The sequence below is a fragment of the Lissotriton vulgaris genome, chromosome 5 (genome assembly GCF_964263255.1).
Source record: "Lissotriton vulgaris chromosome 5, aLisVul1.2, whole genome shotgun sequence".
NCBI lineage: Eukaryota > Metazoa > Chordata > Amphibia > Caudata > Salamandridae > Lissotriton > Lissotriton vulgaris.
In genome coordinates this window covers 1058966810-1058984386 of record NC_141693.1, presented here as the reverse complement: position 1 = coordinate 1058984386, position 17577 = coordinate 1058966810, and the positions used below count along the sequence as shown (strand labels likewise).

Sequence of the window (17577 nt, the reverse complement as noted above, 5' to 3'; positions counted from 1 at the left end):
AAACATGTTTTTATAACAAAAGCACATTCATGATATGACTCCAGAGGCCATATCACCATCAGGGTCTGGCTCAGCGCAAACCCGAGCACCTGTGTTTTTTGCAACATGCGTTTACTAAAGTTTACAGATGCCTCAGAATTTCTTCGTGTTAATGAATGAACTTTAGGCATAACCAGTCAGAAACAGTAAGCGTAGATTGCCTGTCTTTGTTTCCGACGTCTCTAGTTCATGTGTTAACTTTGAGAAGTTCTGAGCCTTGTGTTTGAACTTTGGACGCCTCAGTCGCAAAACGCACAGGAGTCGGCTCCGTGCTGAGCCGATGCAGATCATCACGATACAGCACCGGTCCCACAGATAAACCTCATATGCAGTTAGAGCCGTCTTAACAGCATTATTGTTCCATGGGCAAAGAAGTGCACTGGGCCCTGCCTACACAACCACTCACAGAAATAACAAGCATTACCCCTTCCTCCAGCGCTTCCGCCGCCTCCGTTGCTGCTCGTTGTGGTTCCTCCGCAGGCGCCGACGCTCGGCCCCAACTCACCGCTGCCCTGTTCCTATTGACACCGGGTCTCCGAGGAGGGGATCTCCGCCGCTCCTTCCTCCTCTCCACAGGCCTCCTCCTCCCCCGGAGGCACCTCGCCGCACACGCACGAGTGAAAACGAAACCGAAACTTACAAGGCGCGCGTCGTAAGCTGTCTACGGTAGAAGCTCACGCGCACAACCAAATCCCAAGGCGCGCGTCGTAATCTGACTCTGCCATGCTGTCTCAATGCTGCGCGTGGCCATCTCTTGTCTCCACTCGTTGTCGGCTGAGCCGACGACTATAGTCTCGCCAGGGCGAGACCTAAAAACAAGTCAGACTTTTACATACATTTTGATACCAATAACTTTGTTAATAAGCAAGTGTTTTTTTTTAAACATGAATTTTTACAGGTAAGTAAATATTTCACTTTAATGCGTATTTACATAGCAATGCTCCTCTATGAGAGAAAAGGCATATGTAGCACAGTTATTTATGGTTGATTTCTGGGGGTCTCTTTTGGGACAAAGGGTCGTAGGTGGCCAAGGTCCAAAGAACCACCAGCAGTTACTAATTACCTTTCCTGGGGCATCCGGGTGCAGAAGTTCTGATCGAGCTGGTAGCTGTGCGTGCTACGCTGGTGGAAAAAAGGAGGGGCCACCTAGAAGCCTTGGGTTGCATATCAAAGGTGGCAGAAGCCTTTAAAGACTCCTACCTTGATATGCTGATCACTTAGCCATCCTGCTTGGAGGAGGTGACAACACCTCCGGCCGGAGCAGTCATTGTTTCTGCCCTCAGAGAATATCGGCTCTCACGTACAGGGGGTCAGAAACCGGTCTGTGTTGTCAGGCTGGTCTACACCAGTCAGCCAGTACAATAGTAGCCAGTAGGGTTTCATGGGGCACCTCTAAGGTACCCTCTGGGTGCAAGTATTAATAACTCCAACACTGGAATCAGTGTGGGTGTATTAATATGAGGTGTTTGATACCAAACATCTCTAGTTGCAGTGAAGCCATCATGTAGCTGGGGAACTCTGGAACCCCAGTGTCCAGCACATGTTCTTAACCCCTTCTACGCTGATGACGAGCTGGGCTCGTCATGGCGTAGCCCGCTCGCACGCTGATGACGAGCCCAGCTCGTCACGTAACATGCGGTTTTAAAAAACTCAGCGTACGAGCGGAATTCCGCCCGCACGCATACGGTTAAAATGGCTACCCTGTTCACTTTTAACGTCTAAGAATCGACCTGGACATCACAGGGGCATATTTGTTTATTTTGCTATATCCACCCATGTAGTATAGTGCACCCTACCTTAGGGTGTAAGTCCTGATGTAAGGGTGACTTACATATGGTGCATTCAGTGTCTGCAGGCATGTTACACAGGAGTTGTGCCATTTCATGTCTTCACTTTTCTCTGCACCTTGGCTCGCAGCCATCAATGGCATGTGGCATGTTGGTGCTGAGTGGTCACTTATGGTGGCACAAGCCAAGCTACAGCCCTTAGGGGCACTCTTTAGCTTCCTTGCCCTTAAGTACCAGGGGTACCATTTACCGGGGTCTAAGAGGGGTGCTAAAGATATTGCCAATTGGGGGACAGTTTTAGTGAAAGAAATCTAGTCCTGTGGACCTGGACAGTAGGAAACCAGAGCATTTTTGCCAAAATACGAGGCAATAAGTTTGGTTGGCCATGCCAAAAAGGGGCACATCCCTACTGTTAAATTGAGATATAAGTGCAAAATGTGCCCTGCAAAAGTGAGTTATTACTTCAGCCTGTGAGAGAATGGAATATGGACCTCCTCAAATAAATATAATCCTGCTATAACAAAAATCTTCTTATAGCTACACATACATTTGCTCATGGCCTTAGCTGGGATGTATCAGATGCAAATACAACTTGTCAGAACCCCGTCTAGAGGACCATGGGGCAAGTGGGAGCAACTAGCGTAACCGTGGTGGTTGAGCCCTTTTACACCTGATGTCCCAGGGCCCAACCTACTATGGATCCTGAGCAACTGGGCCAAGTACCCATCCAGCACTTGACTAAGTGGTAGACTGTGTCGAGCAGGCCAGGGCTTCTTGGGGGAGGAGTGAGAAGGGGATAGGAAGGTAGACACCGGGAGGTAACAACTCAAAATACATTTTGCAACAGCAATAAATTATTGTCTTGTCAAATACTAGCTTTTATGAAAAGGGGAGCATTTATATACCAACAAAGTAAAATACGAAATGTATAAACCATTCACATAGTCCTCGGAGGTAGCGCTCTAGAGTTGTATAGGTGCATTCCTGAGTCCCACTACCCTCTCGCTATCTGTAGTGGTTCTTCCCCATTCATTACAGGCGACATTCAGTTTAAGCCCCAGTAGTAGTCCAAATCTCAGGAGTCCAACTCTTTATTAAAGTCAAAAGTGTTACAGCGCCAAAGACCTATATGGCAGACAAGTTCCCCTGGGGTAGTCTATCCGTTATTCAGTCTCCCTGCCTTCACTTTCCTACAGTCTCCATGTAGTTTGTAGCAATAGTTAATACATTGTTATCTACGTGGCAATGATGCTGCTTGGTCAGAATCATTGGTTCCAATATCATGAAAAGTTGGTCACCGCACCCAACAGATACCACGCCGATGCTGGGGCAAGGTCACCAAGGACCAACTGACCACCGCCCTCGCCCTGGAACCACCCGCCGAACCCACCGACCCAGACACCGCCACCATCAACCTCAAACAGTGGATCAACGACTGCGCCAACACCCTCGCCCCACTCAAGACCTTCGCCACCAATCACACCAACAAGAAAGCCGCCTGATTCACCGAAGACCTTCGGACCACCAAGCGCACCTGTCGGAAGCTGGAGAAGAGCTGGCTCCACGACGAAAACACCAGCCAGCCACACAGCCCACAAGAACACCACATGCAGACACCACCAACTCATCAGGACCGCCTTCAAGGACCGCCTAGACAACAACGCACACAACAGCAAAGAGCTCTTCAACATCGTGAAAGAACTCTCCAACCCCAGCTCCAACACCAACGACATTCCACCATCACAAGACCTGTGCGACTCACTGGCCACCTTCTTTCACCGCCAGATCAACGACATCCATGACAGCCTCAACACCACCACCCCCACCTCCACCGCCAAGACCACCACCACTGCAACCACCACGCGCACCAGCCGCCTGACCACCTGGTCCAACGTCAGCGACGAAGACACCATCAAGACCATGAACTTCATCCACTTCGGGTCCCCATCTGACCCATGCCCTCACCACGTTTTCAACAAAGTCATCACCACCATCGCACCCCATCTCCGGAAAACTATCAACATCTCTTTCGAGACGGCAACCTTTCCAGAGAGCTGGAAGCACGCAGAAATCAACGCCCTACTGAAGAAACCCAAGGCGGACCCCAAGGACCTCAAGAACTTCCGGCCCATCTCCCTGCTCCCTTTCCCGGCGAAAGTCACGGAGAAGATCGTTAACAGGCAGCTGACCCGCTACCTCGAAGACAACAATATCCTGGACCCATCCCAGTCCGGCTTCCGCAGCAACCACAGCACCGAGACCGCCCTCATCACCGCCACCGACATCAGGATCCTTGTGGACAAAGGAGAAACAGCCACCCTCATCCTTCTGGACCTATCAGCAGCCTTCGACACGGTCTGCCACCGCACCCTAACAGCACGCCTCCACGACACCGGAATCCGAGAGAAGGCCCTGGCTTGGACCACATCCTTCCTCTCTGGCAGAACCCAGAGCGTCCACCTCCCACCCTTCCGCTCCAAGGCCACCGAGATCATCTGCGGCTTTTCCCAGGGATCATCCCTCAGCCCGACGCTGTTCAATATCTACATAGCACCACTCGCCCACGTCGCACAACAACATAGCCTCAACATCATCTACTACGCCGACGACACCCAGCTGATCATCTCCCTCACTGAAGTCCCCCACACCGCCAAAGCCAACCTCCACAGAGGAATGAAGGCCGTCGCCGAATGGATGAAGGACAGCAGGCTGAAGCTGAATTTAGACAAGACGGAGGTCCTCATCCTCGGCTCAACCCCCTCAGCCTGGGACAACTCCTGGTGGCCAACATCGCTAGGAACATCCCCAGAACCCACCGACCACGCACGCAACCTGGGGGTCATCCTAGACTCCGCCCTCTCAATGACCAAGCAGGTCAACGCCGTCTCCGCTTCCTGCTTCAACACTTTCCGCATGCTCCGCAGTATCTTCAAGTGGATCCCCTCCGACACGAGAAGAACCGTCACCCAGGCTCTCGTCACCAGCAGACTGGACTACGGGAACGCCCTCTACGCAGGAACAACAACCAAGTTCCTGAAACGGCTGCAACACATCCAGAACGCCTCGGCACGGTTGATCCTCGACGTCCCCCGACGCAGTCACATCACATCCCACCCGAGAGGCCTGCACTGGCTCCCCGTCAACAAGTGGATCACCTTCAAACTCCTCATCCACGCACACAAAGCCCTACACAATGCCGGACCATCATACCTCAACGACCGACTCAGCTTCTACACCCCCACCCGCAGCCTCCGCTCTGCCAACCTCGCCCTCGCCACATTTCCACGCACCCGGAAAACCACAGCCGGCGGCAGATCCTTCTCCTACCTCGCCGCCAAGACTTGGAACACTCTCCCTACCGGCCTACGACAGACCCAGGACCTGCTGGCCTTCAGAAGACTTCTCAAGACCTGGCTTTTCGATCAGTAACAGCCCCCCTCCCCCCCTCCTCCTCCCCCCCAGCACCTTGAAACCCTCATGTGTGTGTAGCGCGCTTTACAAATGTAATGATTGATTGATTGATCACGGATCACTGCTTCAGCCAAGGTAAAAGTTGTATCTAAGGTCCATTGCATGATAGTCAAGTCAAGTCAAAGGATTTATATAGCGCGCTACATACCCAGAGGGTCTCAAGGCGCTTGAGGAAGGGAGGGGAATTACTTATCAAATATCCAAGTTTTAAGTTGCTTTCTGAATGCTGGGTGGTTCTGAGTGAGACGAAGGTGAGTGGGGAGTGAGTTCCAGGTTTTAGCAGCCAGGTAGGAGAAGGATCTACCTCCCATGGTGGTTTTATTGATGCGAGGTACGGTAGCAAGGGCTTGGTTGGAGGAGCGTAGCTGGCGGGAGGGGGTGTAGAAGGAGAGTCGTGTGTTGAGGCAATCGGGTCCAAGTTCGTAAAGTGCTTTGTGTGCTTTGTGTGCGTGGGTTAGGAGGCGGAAAGTAATCCTCTTATTGACGGGGAGCCAGTGGAGTTTTTTCAGGTGACTGGAGATGTGGTCTGTACGCGGAATGTCTAGTATGAGTCTGGCTGATGCGTTCTGGATGCGTTGGAGTTTTTTCTGGAGTTTTGCGGTGGTACCGGCGTATAGGGTGTTTCCGTAGTCCAGGCGGCTTGTGACCAGTGCATGGGTGACCGTTTTTCTGGTTTCGGTGGGGATCCAGCGAAATGTTTTTTTGAGCATGCGAAGAATATTGAAGCAAGAAGATGAGACGGCGCTGACCTGTCTGGACATCGAGAGTGAGGAGTCTAGGATGACGCCCAGGTTCCGTGCGTGATCCGTCGGGAAGGCATTAGGATGAGAAAAACAATTCAAAAGAACTATTCACCGATTTAGATGCTGCTCCAATTTTACCTGCATAACAAGGCAGTTGAGTCCCTAAAACAACGTTGACTCATGGATAAAAAGGTTTGCTGCACAGAGAGAACACATAGCAGTTAAAAATACCGCTCAAGTGGACTAAGCTTTAACTATACTCAACAGTAGATAATAATAATGGATGCTTAGCGCTGTATTGGAAGGAAAATTAAAATGAAGAGCAGTAAAACCACAACAAAAGAGAAAAAGATTATAATGGTATTAGGGGCAAGACCCTTTGTCAGCTTTTCTTTTGAATGCAATAGAAACTTGTTCCAGCCAACACTGTTTGAATGAAAGGGTGTACTTATAACACACATAATTGGTATGGTACCCACAAGCTGGCAATGGGAAACAGAGTACATCAGCTATTCGAATGGGATGTGCAAATATACAAACTCAATTTTTTCTTATTTTGGAAGGAGTTCAAGGGGGACGTAGTAAAAAATGGCTCACTGAGATTTTTCTTAAAACCCCTAGCAATTCCTTAGTGTAGAAAGTTCCTTGCAAGAATAACATAAGCTGTTACAGGGAAATGGAAGACTAAGACACTGCTGCAGCTCAGCATTTTATACTGCAATTACGACAAACCTCAACAAAAGCGCACCCCAGCCGAAAGCTAACCATCAAAGAATTGCGTTGACAACTAGAAGCTGAAATTCTTCCCAAAAATATGACAAGACCGTTACCTCTTTTTATGTATAATAAAGGCCTTGTACTGAAACAAACTGGCAGTGCAGAAAGCAATAGTTGCGTATATCATGTTTTGCTCAGTTGTCTGAATTATATATTGCCGCATGTTGATTTCCCTCTCCAATAGATGTCAAGTCACTTTCATCACAGCAGTAGAGAGTGACAAAAGTTCATTAGTCCCTTATGTACTCTTGGTCTCTAAATGAGACTGGCACACATACCAAATTAATATGCAACAGTCATTTTAAAGAGACAAAAGATCTGCAAATTGGAACTTGTGTGGAACCTACATACTCAATGAAACAGTGCCATGGCGAGGAGTCTAAGTTAACTTTGACACAGACAGGTTTGAAAATGTGAAAAGGGGCTCCACCCCTGTGCTTAATTACTAAACCACCTGCACCCACTTCACTCTCAATCACAATTCACTTCACTCGAGTTATCAGGCCTGCTTTCCAACAAAGAGCTGAATGTTACCTGTGAGTCTTCATGTCTCGACCACCAATGACTTTAGCAGCAACTGTTTGCTTCACTTTCAGCCTGGACGTAGGAAATGTCCCAATTGTGACTTCATCGAATATCTGGGATGCATGGATAAACCCCACACGTTTATCACAAATGGAAACAACCACATTGTTTGGTTTCACAGACTTGACAGTTCCAGTGACTATGTCACCAAAGGACAGGCTGTGGCGTCCTACCGATGGCGGCTCTGCCAGGTTGTCCGATTTCTTCCACTGTTTCTTGTTAGCCCGTGAAGTCACAGGACCTTGCAGTGCTAAGAGAACCCCATGATCACTGGAGGTCTCTGCTTTTAGTACAAGGGAGATGGTTTCTCCAACTGTCAGTTTTTCTGAATCAAAGCGGAAGGTGTCATTCAAATGGGAAGCCACAGGGACGGCAGCGAGCTGGCCCGTTTCAACTAAGGAGACCACTGCAAATTCTTCTGCAACATGTTGTACAACTGCTGACGTGGAGTAATTTTCATTAAACTGTAAAAACAAGACAAATACACTTAGGAGCAGGAAAGACTTCCATTCAGAATGCAAAATACTTCAAAGCAACTGCATCGTAACACAGTAAGATGACTGAAAATGATCTCCTTCATGTCCTGACAGTAGCAAAGTGAGGAGATGGCATGTGCCACATTAAATAAATAGAAGTCAATTCCACTGAACTCGCACCAAATTATAATGGCTAAAGGTGTCATAGATGACAAAAGGGAATTTGGCTATCAAGCTCTTTCACACCACTGCCCACCAAAAACACAAAAACCACCACCACAAATCGCACAAAAGTGCTGCTATTTTGTCAGTCCCCAGAGGTGAAAAAGCTCTCATGGACGTTGAGCACTACAGATTCTAGCGCTCATAATCCTGCATCTTTCAAGAGCACCACATGTTTAATGCTACTGAGTAGGAGGGCCATATCATTTCATGTAGACACGGACACTGTGGCTGATGAATTCTGGATGTTTTAGTTTGAGTTTTTCCACACTGTACTAATCTTACTAACATGCCTCATAGCAATAATATTAGGTTAGATTCCTATGAGCAGAAACAGTGTGCGTGATCATTAAGTGCGGTGGTGCCTAAAGGTTCAATGTGTTGCACGGCTTGTCCATACTGGCATATTTCCATAGTCTCAGTCTATCTATCAGATGTTTTTTGCAGGTGAACAAAGGAAAGGGGAATAGCTTCTGGAATTTTCTTTCAGGCAGACATGCACAGCATCGTATTCCCCAACCTGAGGCCTTTGGAAATCTTGGACCGGTGAATCATAATACCATGGAGGATGAAAGCTTATAGTGAGAGTGTCACAGTCTGGTCCTGCTGACAAGTTGGCAGCTTTCAAAACTGTTGGTCACTGTCTCCAGAATCCAATAGGTCAATATCCATGACACTGCCTTGGCCTAGGTAACTGGAGCTTCTCAAATACTGCTATCAACTTGTTACAATTCCTCCCTTTGACTCAAGCACAGCCCTCATGTGTGAGGCTCCCAGGGGCTCTGCTGTGGTGACTTTCTTGTTAACATTCATGTCTCAGCTCTGGAGTATCTGATGCAATCATTTAAGTCTGCATTATATATTTGTAGATTTGATCCTGATCCCACAAAAGGTGGAGTGGAATTGGTACAGGCACTACTATTGCTTGCTAATATTCTTGGCCTTGAGCCATAAATGCTTCGATGTAACAAAAAATACAGCAACTAAATCAAAGCAAACATTAATTCTGGCATCTTACAATTAGAGTATAATGTTGGCTAAAATATTTTGTCCAGCACTCGCGATAAAATCAAAATGTATTCTGAGTTGATCTCCCCAGATCAGGTCACAGCAATTTCTAAATCGCTTCTTAACCTTAATTTTATCCTCTGTAATCCCTCAATCTCCTTTCTGCACAATGTTTCCATAATTAAAGTCCCGGTCTCTGTATCTAGGCTAGAATTCAAAGACTAAGTCTATCAGAAATCTGCCCTTCTTTGTTGCGGACATTTAAAAGAGTAATCACTTTTGGCTATCACAAAGGACTTCGTATTCGTTTTTAAGGCAGGAGAGAGTAAAACTATGTTGTGTGCCTGGTTTATAAAGTCCAATGCCAAGCACAACAATACTTTTTGACTACAAAATATATTGTTTACAATTTAAACTAACTGCTCTGGTTCTCAGATACTAAGCAACTTGTAATACAGACTAACGAGAACAAGCATTTGCAATGCAATAGGTCTCGCATTAGGAAAGTTTGAGCTATTGGTATTGTAAAAGACACATTTTTTATTTATGTTTTGTTTTTGAAAATAGCGAAACTAATAGCTTTGCCATTTACAATGCCAATGGTTATACTTTCGCAAATGTGACACCTATAGCATTTGTAATGCAACATGTGTTGTATTTACGTGACTTACATGTATTGATATTACAAATAACAATGGCTTTTAATTTTTTTCCCAATAATTTATATTTAAATAAAAGTTATTGTAATTTATAATGGTAATAGCTTAAGGTTTTGTAAATAACTTTTGTGAAGATTAACCTCATCCATGCTCATGACGAGCTGAGCTCGTCATGAGGCACGACACTCCGGTTCTCATGACGAGCTCAGCTCGTCATGAGCCGTGAAACGCTCACACACGGGGATAATTCCCCTGCTGTGCTGAGCGTTCCACGGGAACGGGTGTGGTCATGACGTGCTCAGCTTGTCATGAGCACCGGGGCGCTGCGCGCGCCCCCCCGTCTGTAATAAAGCTTGAAACATTGAGAGAACATATTTGAACCAGGTGTTGTTGAATGGTTGCACAGATTGATGCTGTGGTAGTGCTGAGTGATGTTGTGATGGCGAACGAGTGATGCTGTGGCGTTCAGTGATGCTGTGGTAGCGCATAATGATGCTGTGGTGCCCCTGAGTGTTAGGGGCCACTGCGCGCTGTGGAGGCACAGACAGTCGCGTTCGGTGTTTCTGAACTACATTTCCCAGAAGCAGAGAGTCTCGCGTAACGTGACCCTGGCGCTTGACGTCACGTGCGCGGAACTGCACAAATGCGGTGAGTGTCGACAGGACGCTGCCGATAATTCCGGATTTGGAGGTTTGAAGCGTTTGACTTAATATCTGCAGAGTACTGGTAAGAGTGTCATAAGACACGTTCTATATTTCTCGGTACGGAGAGAACTTTAAGCTGGGAGACTCCTACTGTGAATTCCTACGTGACGAGTATTGTGGCCAGTGTCGGGTGTTCGGCAGGACTGCCGTCATCGTTCTGGTGTTTGTTTATATTGCCAAGAGTTCGGCGGCAATAAAGACTCTTCCGAAACAGTAGTTTGGAAATACGTACCTACAGAAAGACATTTCCTACGGGTGGTTCCTCATTGCATTAAAGGAAGTTAACCTGTTGTTTGCTCTTTTCCCTACGTTGGCGAGCTTCCAAAGAGAGGCATGATTTGGAGCTCATGCGAGGGGGGAAAGTGGTTTCCTGTTGTAAGGATATAAGCGCTGTGTATTGAATGAAACTGTGTTCCCAAAATTGCAGTAGCGCTTTTATACAAAAGTGGTATTTTGTTATCTAAGAGTGAACTTATCTATTCAGAATGGAACCGATGTAATATGAACATTAATACTCCTTTTGGTTACTGAGTGAGGAAACTCAGGGATAGGATTATCCAGTGACATGACAAGCTGCAAATAGGATTCTGTCAAAGAAAATGCTTATGCTTAATAGTGTTTAATGCCATATATGTTTTATGATTTATTTCAGGTGTAGTGTATGGATAAGGAGATGCTTCTCGTTTAGTCAGGTACATGAAGGTTATATTTCAGCGTTACTTGAGGTGTGTTCTAGAGTGAGACAAAGACTGATAATGTTATCATATGTTTCAGATGTTCTGACGGTTGAGAAGCATTATATACACTGCTCCTGAATTTGGTCTATGTTATTTTGTTTTAACAGGTTAGTGGGTATAATAGCATTGTTATATTAGAAAGAAACATAGAGAAGGAAAGGATTATTAATTCTTCTTTATTTGTTCTTGTGTCTTGGTACAGGTCTCCCTCCCTGCAGTCCCCTTCCTTTCCTTCCCTAATACAAACAGATTTTCCCTCGCTTTACCATCCTTTAGTCTGCGTAATATATATATTGCAGATTTGGGGCGGTGGAGAGATGGTTACCCAATAAGCATCGAGTCTACCCTGAGGATTGGATTTGGAGCTGAACACTGAGTGATGCTGTGGTGGAGCGGAGTGATGCTGTATGCTATGCTATGTTTTGTTTTGCTATCCTTGTTTTGTTTTGCTATGCTATGTTTTGCCATCCTATGCTTTGATTTGTTATGCTATGCTATGTTTTGTTATGTTATGCTACGTTTTGTTGTGTTTTATTATGCTATGCTATGTTTTGTTGTGTTTGGTATGCTATGTTTTGCTATGCTATTATATGTTTTGTTTTGCTATGCTGTGTTTTGTTAAGCTATGCTATGTTTTGCTATGCTATGTGTTTTTGTGTTTTGTTATGGTATGTTTTGCTATGTTTGGTTATGCTATGTTTTGTTTTGCCATCCTATGCTTTGTTTTGTTATACTATGTTTAGTTTTGCTATCATAAGCTTTGTTTTGTTATGCTATGCTATGTTTTGTTATGCTATGCTATGCTTAGTTGTGTTTTATTATGCTATGCTTTGTTTTGATATGCTATGTTCTGTTATGCTATGTTCTGTTATGCAATGCCAAGCTTTGTTTTGTTATGCTATGCTATGCTGTGTTGTGTTGTGTTTTGTTATGCTATGTTTTGTTATGCTATGCTATGTTTTGTTCTACTGTGCTATGTTTTGTTTCCCCATGTTTTGTTTTGCTATCCGGTGCTTTGTTTTGCTATCCTATGCTATGCTTTGTTATGCTAAGCTGGTGAGGGTGTGTGTGTGGGTGAGTGAGTGTGTGTGTGTGTGAGAGGGTGAGGGTGAGGGGGGGGGGGGTGAGGGGGGTGTGAGGGTGAGGGGGGTGAGGGGGGTGAGAGGGTGAGGGGGTGAGGGGTGAGGGTGGGTGAGGTGTGTGAGGGTGAGGGTGGGTGAGGGTGTGTGAGGGTGAGGGTGGGTGAGGGTGTGAGGGTGAGTGAGGGTGAGGGGGTGTGAGGGTGAGGGGGTGTGAGGGTGAGGGGGTGTGTGAGGGTGAGGGGGTGTGTGAGGGTGAGAGGGTGTGGGGTTGTGAGGGTGAGAGGGTGTGGGGTTGTGAGGGTGAGAGGGTGTGGGGTTGTGAGGGTGAGAGGGTGTGGGGTTGTGAGGGTGTGGGGTTGTGAGGGTGAGAGGGTGTGGGGTTGTGAGGGTGAGAGGATGAGAGGGTGTGCGAGGGTGAGAGGGTGTGTGAGGGTGAGAGGGTGTGTGAGGGTGAGAGGGTGTGTGAGGGTGAGAGGTGTGTGAGGGTGAGGGGGTGTGTGAGGGTGAGGGGGTGTGTGAGGGTGAGAGGGTGTGTGAGGGTGAGAGGGTGTGTGAGGGTGAGAGGGTGTGTGAGGGTGAGAGGGTGTGTGAGGGTGAGAGGGTGTGTGAGGGTGACAGGGTGTGTGAGGGTGAGAGGGTGTGTGAGGGTGACAGGGTGTGTGAGGGTGAGAGGTTGTGTGAGGGTGGGAGGGTGAGTGAGGGTGGGAGGGTGAGTGAGGGTGGGAGGGTGAGTGAGGGTGGGGGTGTATGAGGGTGAGGGGGTGTGAGGGTGAGGGGGTGTGAGGGTGAGGGGTGGGAGGGTGAGGGGTGTGAGGGTGGGAGGGTGAGTGAGTGAGGGTGGGAGGGTGAGTGAGGGTGTGAGGGGGGTGAGGGGGTGTGAGGGTGAGGGAGGGTGTGAGGGTGAGAGGGTGTGTGAGGGTGAAAGGGTGTGTAAGGGTGAGAGGGTTGGGTGTGGATGAGAGGTTGGGTGTGGGTGAGAGGTTGGGTGTGGGTGAGAGGGTGGGGGAGGGTGGGTGAGGGGATGTGAGGGTGAGGGGATGCGAGGGTGAGGGGATGCGAGGGTGAGGGGATGCGAGGGTGAGGGGATGCGAGGGTGAGGGGATGCGAGGGTGAGGGGATGCGAGGGTGAGGGGATGCGAGGGTGAGGGGATGCGAGGGTGAGGGGATGCGAGGGTGAGGGGATGCGAGGGTGAGGGGATGCGAGGGTGAGGGGATGCGAGGGTGAGGGGATGCGAGGGTGAGGGGATGCGAGGGTGAGGGGATGGGAGGGTGAGGGGATGTGAGGGTGAGGGGATACGAGGGTGAGGGGATGCGAGGGTGAGGGGATGCGAGGGTGAGGGGATGCGAGGGTGAGGGGATGCGAGGGTGAGGGGATACGAGGGTGAGGGGATACGAGGGTGAGGGGATACGAGGGTGAGGGGATACGAGGGTGAGGGGATACGAGGGTGAGGGGATACGAGGGTGAGGGGATACGAGGGTGAGGGGATACGAGGGTGAGGGGATACGAGGGTGAGGGGATACGAGGGTGAGGGGATACGAGGGTGAGGGAAGGTGAGGGTGACTGGGTTGAGGGTGACGGGGTGAGGGGATGTGAGGGTGAAGGGATGTGAGGGTGAGGGGATGTGAGGGTGAGGGGATGAGAGGGTGAGGGGATGAGAGGGTGAGGGGATGAGAGGGTGAGGGGGTGAGAGGGTGAGGGGGTGAGAGGGTGAGGGGTGAGAGGGTGAGGGGGTGAGAGGGTGAGGGGGTGAGAGGGTGAGGGGATGAGAGGGTGAGGGGATGAGGGGATGAGAGGGTGAGGGGATGAGAGGGTGAGGGGATGAGAGGGTGAGGGGATGAGAGGGTGAGGGGATGAGAGGATGAGGGGATGAGAGGGTGAGGGGATGAGAGGGTGAGGGGATGAGAGGGTGAGGGGATGAGAGGGTGAGGGGATGAGAGGGTGAGGGGATGAGAGGGTGAGGGGGTGAGAGGGTGAGAGGGTGAGGGGATGAGGGGGTGTGAGGGTGAGAGGGTGGGGGTGTGAGGGTGAGGGGGTGTGAGGGTGAGGGGATACGAGGGTGAGGGGATACGAGGGTGAGGGGATACGAGGGTGAGGGGATACGAGGGTGAGGGGATACGAGGGTGAGGGGATACGAGGGTGAGGGGATACGAGGGTGAGGGGATACGAGGGTGAGGGGATACGAGGGTGAGGGTGACTGGGTTGAGGGTGACGGGGTGAGGGGATGTGAGGGTGAAGGGATGTGAGGGTGAGGGGATGTGAGGGTGAGGGGATGAGGGGGTGAGGGGATGAGAGGGTGAGGGGGTGAGAGGGTGAGGGGGTGAGGGGGTGAGGGGGTGAGGGGATGAGAGGGTGAGGGGATGAGAGGGTGAGGGGATGAGAGGGTGAGGGGATGAGAGGGTGAGGGGATGAGAGGGTGAGGGGATGAGAGGGTGAGGGGATGAGAGGATGAGGGGATGAGAGGGTGAGGGGATGAGAGGGTGAGGGGATGAGAGGGTGAGGGGATGAGAGGGTGAGGGGGTGAGAGGGTGAGGGGGTGAGGGGATGAGGGGGTGTGAGGGTGAGAGGGTGGCGGTGTGAGGGTGAGGGGGTGTGAGGGTGAGGGTGAGGGGTGAGAAGGTGAGGGGTGAGAGGGTGAGGGGGTGTGAGGGTGAGGGGTTGTGAGGGTGGGTGAGGGGTTGTGAGGGTGTGTGAGGGTGAGAGGGTGTGTGGGTGTGTGAGGGTGTGAGGGTGAGATGGTGGGTGTGGGTGAGAGGGTGGGTGGGTGAGAGGGTGGGTGAGGGTGAGGGGTGTGAGGGATAGGAGGGTGAGGGGATAGGAGGGTGAGGGGATAGGAGGGTGAGGGGATAGGAGGGTGAGGGGATAGGAGGGTGAGGGGATAGGAGGGTGAGGGGATAGGAGGGTGATGGGATAGGAGGGTGAGGGGATAGGAGGGTGAGGGGATAGGAGGGTGAGGGGATAGGAGGGTGAGGGGATAGGAGGGTGAGGGGATAGGAGGGTGAGGGGATAGGAGGGTGAGGGGATAGGAGGGTGAGGGGATAGGAGGGTGAGGGGATAGGAGGGTGAGGGGATAGGAGGGTGAGGGGTTAGGAGGGTGAGGGGTTAGGAGGGTGAGGGGTTAGGAGGGTGAGGGGTTACGAGGGTGAGGGGATACGAGGGTGAGGGGGTGAGTGAGGGTGAGTGAGGGTGAGTGAGGGTGGGTGAGGTGGGTGAGGGTGTGTGAGGATGATGGGGTATGAGAGTGAGGGGGTGTGAGGGTGAGGAGGTGTGAGGTTGAGGGGGTGCCAGGGGGTGTGAGGGTGTCAGGGGGGGTGAGGGGGTGTGGGTGTGAGGGTGAGAGGAGGGTGAGAGTGTGAGGGTGTGTGAGTGTGAGAGGGTGTGTGAGGGTGAGGATGTGTGAGGGTGAGGATGTGTGAGGAGGTGTGAGGGTGAGGGGGTGTGAGGGTGAGGGGGTGTGAGGGTGAGGGGGTGTGAGGGTGAGGGCGGGTGTGGGGGTGTGGGGTGTGAGGGTGAGAGGGGGGGTGAGGGTGTGTGAGTGTGAGAGGGTGTGTGAGGGTGAGGAGGTGTGAGGGTGTGTGAGGGTCCGAAGTAAATGGTGGCAGGGCAGACATAAGACAGAGAAAAGAGACTGCGTGGTGACTGCGTTGGCCAGTTTCAGAATCAGGAGGGGCAGAGTTAGCACAGTCTGCGAGGGATCAACGTGTCTAGAGGGAAAGCATATCGGATGTAGCATTGCAGTTAGTCAAGTGTTTTCAAGCTGAGTGTCCCTAGGGAATTGGCAACACAGCAACAGCATGTGAGGAGCAAGGCTACTGTAAACAAGCACGGTAGGCTTTTACTTCCGTCCAGAAAAAAAACCGAGAAAGGTGCAGAGAACGCCGAACAAAACACGGCTTGCCCGCGAAATGGATGCAAAAAAAACCCAAGCTCTCGGCATTGGTGTGGCGGGGGTGGGTGCATTCTTTTGAAGTCTGATGCCAAGGCTCAGACAAATGGTGGTGTGCAATGTGCACACGGGGGAGCGGCAGCCTTTGAAGTCTGATGCCGAGGCACAGACAAATGGTGGTGTGTGATGTGGCTGGCTCTGTGCACGCACATAGCTAACATGAACTGTATGCCATCCGCAGGCTAGGTAGACTTTTCTTTTCCGTTTACTATAATCTTGCCTATTTATCCTCGCGGGATATAATAGGCGAGACCTAAAAAACACTGAAGAGAACATTTTCTTTGTTCACTGAAGAGAACATTTTCTTTGTTCATTCTCAGCTATGAAATGAACTATGAACTGACTCATGCAATCATGCAAGACAGTCTTAAATTCAGAAGCGCATTAATAACCCATTCTCTCTATATACTAAATGTAAATGTAAATGTAGGATACTTGTTAAGAGCACAGCTGCCCATCACCGGGGCGTCCCTTCGCTGTATAATGCTGTGGAACCCTTCCTGGCTCTCCCTGTGAGATGCCCCTCCTGGGCACCCCCAAGGTGAAGCCAGGCATCCCAGTGTTGTAGGGGCCGTTGTGGAGATTAAGCAAGCTATTGCCCAGAGTTGGAGCGTGGGACCCCATGATTAGAGTAGGCGCCGAGGCGAGAATGATCTAGTCCGCAGATAAATGAGCCCAAGACCCTGCCGCGTCGGGAATTGAACCCTGGTCCCGGGCCAGACCTCTGCATCAGGGTCTGCCGCCTCTAACCATTGAGCCACACTCCTCCATTACAAGCTTGAATGTATGCCGCACTGTATAAATTCAATAAACTTACCATTTAAGATTTCTGTATCTCAAATTGTTCCTCATCAGCACTACAAAGTAGGAAAATAGTTGGAGCATATTCAGCCTCCCTCCCATGTGCATAATGTCTGCAAACAATGCATCAATTCACATATTTCCATGTGCACTGGAAAGTGACTGGATACTAACTCCATCAACTCATTTGCTCAATGCTTGTATAGGTTGTACTTCATTTATTTCCCCTGTTACAGTAATTTTGTAGTAGCTAAATAGCATGGTGTAAGCAGTGTCACAGGGACAGGCAAGACAATTAGCTAGTCAGGAGGCATGTTCTTCCATCAGTCTAGTTCCACCACTAAGGTGAGCTGCCTGATGTGAACACAAAACTTAGAATGTCACAATCTTGGTTTTGGTGGAATTAGTCTTACTGGGTGACGGTTATGCTCACTTCTCACTGGAAGTGGTTACACAGTGGGTGTTGAATATCCTAAAGGTAAGTAGCCCATTGGCTACTACCCATCACTCCCTGTAACTCCCCTAAATTGAGTATTTAGGGG

The 17577-nt window shown here is 49.8% G+C and overlaps 1 protein-coding gene across 4 annotated transcripts in view; it reads right to left on the bottom strand.

Moving 5' to 3' along the window:
- Positions 1-17577, bottom strand: part of PDCD11 (programmed cell death 11) — a 640465-nt gene that overhangs the window by 287059 nt on the left and 335829 nt on the right. For all 4 annotated transcript variants that reach the window (XM_086922722.1, XM_086922723.1, XM_086922724.1 and 1 more), the window contains exon 20: positions 7352-7866. In XM_086922722.1, the coding sequence (XP_086778848.1) occupies positions 7352-7866 (515 nt within the window). The remainder of the gene's footprint in view (positions 1-7351; positions 7867-17577) is intronic.